The sequence below is a fragment of the Lotus japonicus genome, chromosome 2 (assembly GCF_012489685.1).
Source record: "Lotus japonicus ecotype B-129 chromosome 2, LjGifu_v1.2".
NCBI lineage: Eukaryota > Viridiplantae > Streptophyta > Magnoliopsida > Fabales > Fabaceae > Lotus > Lotus japonicus.
The window spans coordinates 28,584,614-28,590,944 of NC_080042.1; the positions used below are offsets into that span (position 1 = coordinate 28,584,614).

A 6,331-nucleotide genomic window follows, 5' to 3' on the forward strand; every position below is an offset into this window, starting at 1 on the left:
CTTTCCTTTATCATTCTTCACAAACAGAGTCTTGTCAATTCCTCCTTTGCAATAGCCATTGCTGACAAGAAATTCAGTGAGCCTCTCATACCAAGCCCTTGGGGCATGTTTCAGACCATACATGGCCTTCCTCAACTTATACACATGATCAGGAAAATGAGGATCAACAAACCCTTTAGGCTGCTCAACATAAACTTCCTCATTCAAGTGCCCATTTAAAAAGGTACTCTTTACATCCATCTGGTATAACCTGAATTTCTTCAAGCAAGCCACTCCCAACAAAAGTCTAATATATTCCAATCTGGCTACTGGAGGAAATGTTTCATCAAAATCAACTCCTTCTATTTGGGTATAGCCTTGAGCAACAAATCTTGATTTATTTCTTGTGACAACCCCATGTTCATCAGACACCAACTCCCAGACCTCATTTCTCTTGAACTATTCCAGTTCTTCCGGCATTGCATTAATCCAGTATTCATCAGTTAATGCCTCATTTACATTCTTGGGTTCAAGCTTGGATATGAAGCAAGCATGAGCAATGAGACTTTTGGACCTAGTGGTCACACCTTCATGAAGATCGCCTATGATGTTCTCTTGTGGATGTATCTTCTGAATTATGATTGAAGGAGCCTTATTAGAAGTGATTAACTTATTCTCCTCCTCAGGTGCACTTGTCTCAGGGGCGATGTCCTGGTCATCTGTTGGAACATCTGCATTTTCAGTAACATCATCATCTTCCACAAATATACTTCTCTTCATCTCACATGGCATGTTATCAACAATCACATTGAATGATTCCATCATTGTCTTTGTGCGAAGATTGTACACCTTGTAGGCTCTGCTGTTTGTTGAATAACCCATGAACAATCCTACATCACTCTTAGGATCAAGCTTTCTTCTCTGTTCTCGATCTGCAAGTATATAGCATTTACTTCCAAACACATGAAAGTATTTAACTGTAGGCTTTCTTCCCTTCCATAATTCATACTGAGTAGAGGAAGTTCCTGCTCTAATGGTTACTCTGTTGTGTATGTAATAGGAAGTGCTCATGGCTTCTCCCCAAAACTGAAAAGGAATCTTCTTAGCATGTAGCATTACTCTAGCTGACTTCTGCAGGGTTCTATTCTTCCTCTCAACAACCCCATTTTGTTGAGGTGTGATAGGTGCAGAAAACTAATGGCTTATTCCTTCTGATCCACAGAACTCAGAGAACTTGGAGTTCTCAAACTCCTTCCCATGATCACTCCTGATTCTCACAATGACACTGCTCTTTTCATTCTGAAGTTTCAAGCACAGCTTCTTGAAAATATCAAATGTCTCTGACTTTTCTCTAATGAAGTCCACCCAAGTGTACCTGGAAAAATCATCAACACACACAAATACATACCTCTTTCCTCCCAGACTTTCTACTTGCATAGGACCCATGAAATCCATGTGTAGGAGTTCAAGGACCTTTGTTGTAGTCTGATGTTGGAGCATCTTGTGTGACATCTTGGTTTGCTTTCCTATCTGGCACTCTCCACACATTCTTCCTTCACCAAGTTTTAACTTAGACAGACCTCTGATTGCTTCCTTCACCAAGTTTTAATGCCATAGGTTTATCTCATCTTCCTTTGACAACAAGCACCTTGAAAAGTGAGACTTCTCCTCTGATGTCCACATATAGCAGTTATCCTTGGATCTTACTCCTCTAATTACTACCTCTTGATCATCCTTAGTAACAACACATTCTGTTTTGCTAAACTTTACATTAAGCCCTTTATCACAGAGTTGACTTATACTGATAAGATTTGCTGTTAGCCCTTTCACAAGCAGCACATCAGTCAGATCAGGAGATCCAGAACCTACAAGTTTTCCAATTCGTTTGATCTTCCCTTTGGCTCCATCTCCAAAAGTAACAAAGCTACTGGAATGTGCTCTTGTATTTTCCAAGTATCTCTTGTCTCCTGTCATGTGTCTTGAATAGCCGCTATCAAAATACCAATCTTCCCTTGATGAAGCTCTGAAAGAGGTATGAGCAATCAGACTTGAGACTTCACCTTTAGGTTTCCACTTTCTTTTCACTTGGGTGTTTTCAAGGAGGCTGACTTGGAATCTGAGGATAACCATATAATTTGAAACAATAAGGCCTTATATGATCATTTCTTCCACAGTAATGACATCTCCAAGGGGCACATCTGAGACTTCTGTACTGAGAGGTCACATGTCGAGGCACATGCTGAGGCATCTGCCCAACCATCGGTTTGTTAACTGGTTTCTTGAATTCTGATTGCTTAGCAGCAGCCACAAATTCCTTTGGACCCTTCTGACTTTCCTTGTTTGTGTTCCTGTAATCAAAGCCAATACCCTTCAAACTTCTCCCCTGTTTGCTTGTTTCCTTAAGGATTTCATCAAGCATATCTGATCCATTATTTAGCATCCTAAGGGATTTGAGTGTAGTTTCAAGCTTGTTCTTCAGGACAACAACTCCGTCCTGCAATTTTGCATTAACACCCATTAATTTTACCATTTCCAGAGTATCAATGTTTTCAAGTTTTGACTTCCAGTCATCAAGTTCTTCTTTTAGCTTGTTGCTGATCTCCCATAACTTCTCCTTTTGAGTAGTCAACTTCTATATCTCACTTTCTTTCTCTCTAAAACGCTTACATGCTTCCTCCCACTTGCTATGCAACAGCCTGTAGGTGTCAGCCAGCTCTTTATCCGTTATGTCTTCATCACTGGAGTCTGTTTCATTAATCATTCCAGTGAAGGCAGTAACTTTGTTTGCAGAGACCCCATCTTCCTCATCAGTGTCTTCATCTGACCAGGTTACCATCATGCCTTTCTTCTGCTTTTTAATGTAAGTAGCACATTCAGTCCTGATGTGACCATATCCTTCACATTCATGGCATTGCACTCCTTTATTCTGACCAGATCTATCATCATCCTTGGGTTTCCTCTGAAACTTTGAAGATTTGGCATTGTCAAACCTCATGTCCTAGACATTAGACTTTGACCTCTTATCAATCTTCCTTAGAGCTCTGTTAAATTTTCATCCAAGTAGAGCTAGAGCTTCAGATAGATTTTCACCTTCACATTCAATATCATCATCCTCATCAGTGTTGGACACAAATGTTATGCTCTTAGACTTCTTCTCAGTCTTGTCAAAGTCAACTCATAGGTTTGCAGAGAGCCAATAAGTTCATCAATCTTCACGTTTCCAATGTCCTAAGCTTCTTCAATAACAGTGACTTTCATGGCAAACTTCTTAGGCAAAGATCTCGAAATTTTCTGCACCAACTTCTCATCTGACATAGGTTCTCCCAAGGCAAACGATGAGTTGGCCAAGTCACGTACACGCATATGAAATTCTGAAATTGTCTCCTCTTCAGTCATTCTCATGTTCTCAAACTGAGTAGTCAGCATTTGAAGTCTGGACATCCTTCCCCTAGTGGTTCCTTCATGAGCAGTTTTCATAATATCCCAGGCAGTCTTTGCAATAGTGCACGTGTTGATGAGTCTAAACATGTTCTTGTCAACACCATTGAAAATGGCATTCAAAGCTTTAGAGTTTCCCAGAGCAGCTTCATCTTATTCTTTTGTCCATTCTTCCTCAGGCTTCTCAGTAGCCACAGTAGAGTTTCCTTCACTCTGTTCCCTGGTAGGATGCTTGCATCCTTTGACAATCGCTTTCCAAGTCTTATTGTCAATTGACTTAAGAAAAGCAGTCATGCGAACTTTCCATCGTACAACAGTAAGGAGTAAAAGCATAAAATAAACAAGACACAACACCAAAGTTGTTAACTCAGTTCGGTGAAACTTCACCTACGTTTGGAGGGTTTTCACCCAAAGAAAGGATATCCACTATCTCAAGATTTAGGAACTACAGACACTCATGAACCCACAGCTCATAGTTCTCTTCCTAATCTACCCAGTGTATTTCTACCTAGTATATCGACCTAGGTATGAGAGCCCCTCTCACTTTCTCTCAACCACTGCCACAGTGATTGGTAAGAACAACAATCAGTAGAGTTTTAACACTCAAGAACACAGAACTCAACCTTGCCTTATAGAATCAATGAGCAAGGTGAGTTCATAATGAATACAAGGACAAACACAAAAACACAACCCTAAAACACTTGATCTATTTCAATCGATAGCTTCAGTAGTCTTCACGTTTTTGGTCTTCAATATATATAAGCTTCAGCAACCACACTAGGTTTTCCCAAGAGCTGAAGCAGTAGTCCAACAACAACAAATCAGAACACAATTTTCCATAAATATTGATTGCATTCACAAGTCAATCATCATAAACACAAAGGGAATCAATCCCTTAATCAGAGATTATTCCAACAATAAAACCAACCCATAAATAGCTACTAAAGACGAAGTAGTCATAATAAACTCTTCAGCAGATTTCCATGGCACACATAAGCACTCTATGTCAAGGACTGATATCCTGTGCTACACGAATGCCGATGTCACAGCATCTGCTTCGACATCAGGTTGTTTTGGACAAAATGCAAGACAACCAAAAGTAACAACAATCCTCTCCTGCATCAATCCAAGGACGCTGACAAGTTCTGCTGACTACATCAATGCCACACAGAAGTTGATGATTTTTCTCATCAAGGAGAATAAGAAGTTATGCCTACCTTTCTTCATCTTCTCTTACTTGAAGGATTGCATCAAGAAGTCCAGAACTACGAGCAGTGAGAAGAAGACTGCAATATACTACATTCCCTTTGGGAAAATCCTCTCCGACATCTTTGCACAGAAGATCTGACGGAAACTTCTAGGTAAGCCTTCAATGTGAAGAACTTGAAGAAGATGAAGATAGTGACAACTATCGTTGTTCCTCCTTCTGATGATTCTCAAGAGGAAATCATCCAGAAGATTATCACTATTGATGATTATCCTCTGTGGACAAAGCTAGGTTCTACAGATGCCATCCAGGAGTATGTTAATCTTCTGAGGGAACAAGGGGTGGATGTGAACTTTTAAGAATTCTTCAATTCTCTTCCAGAATGTCCACCTGACATGTCAAGACCTCACACCAGGAAAAGGGCTCAAGACTCTGACGCTGACGCTGAGAAGAAGCCAAAGAAGAAGACCAAGAAGATAAAGGCAGAAACGCAGGATGCTAAGCCCCATCTGACTCAGAGTCGGGCTCCTTGGATCACCAGATCCTCCACCAAGGAGTCAAGTAAGCCTCAAACTTCTGCTTTTATTGTTAATATTGATGTCATTCCATCTTCTTCTACTCAAACACTTCCTCCATTCACTGTACCCTTAATCCCTAAATATCCTTCTCTCACAACTCTTATCCCATCTACTTCTGCCATTTCCACATCTTCTATCGCACTCACCACAACATTAGAACAACACATTCCTCCACCTCCTAAACCAGATCTTCTAGATCAAATCCGCCAAGCATCCTCTGCCCCAACTCCTCAAATTATCCAACTTCCCTTCCCAAATAACCCAGAACTACCTCAAACATCTTCTCCCATGAACACCTCCTCCAGTGAAAGAGAATTTCAAAAAGTTCTGAAAGAAAGAACTTCTGGACCCCCAGATGAAATACTCGCTCCAATCCCACACACTTCTCCTCTCTTCAATCCTACACCACTAAATGTTGTATTTCCTCCACTCTCTTCACCTGAATCATCACAAGTCTCTTTATCTAGATACTCTCCATTTAACTCAACAGACTTTGTGTTCCCAAACCCTGAAATCCAACCCATTCTAGATCAGACCACTTCTGATCAGGTAACCCAGGTGAAGGTAGATATGGGTTTGGGCCTAAGTGAAAAGAAGGAAAATCCTAGCCCACTTGTTATGCGTGGCCGCGGGTTGCATGGGATGTAAGGGGGGGGGAAACCCTTCTTTTTCCTCTCATTCAGAAACAGAACAGCACCGACAGCATATTCACGTAAAACACAGAGGGAAAAAGTGAGAGAAGGAGGAGCCGCCGCCCCTAGCCCCATCACCGCCGCTCGTTGTGTTCGCGCGAGGGAGAGGGAGACCGTGCGAGAGAGAGATCGCGTGGGAGAAGGGAGGAAGAGACTTGGACAGCAAGGAATAGTACTTCAACCTGCATTCTTTTCTCTTTTCAGAACAAGGATTCAAGGTAAGGGCTGGTCCTAGGAACGGGTAGATGTCTAGGATGATGCCATGAATTTCTATGAGGAAAAGTGATGATCTTGAAGGTTTTCACATGATGTTTTGTGAATATATTTGTTGCTGGAAATTTGTGCAGTGAAATACATGCCTATTAACCTTTATTTGATGTGCTTGCTATTGTCCTATGATCTCATGCATAAATCCCATGACTACTTGCTAATTTTGG

General features: G+C 41.1%; 1 protein-coding gene across 1 annotated transcript; it reads left to right on the plus strand.

The window, feature by feature from the left end:
• The first annotated feature begins 5,019 nt into the window (after positions 1-5,019).
• LOC130736303 (uncharacterized) lies at positions 5,020-5,850 on the plus strand. The gene has a single exon (XM_057588144.1). It carries the CDS (start codon positions 5,020-5,022, stop codon positions 5,848-5,850), a length of 831 nt encoding a protein of 276 aa, XP_057444127.1.
• The last annotated feature ends 481 nt before the right edge of the window (positions 5,851-6,331 follow it).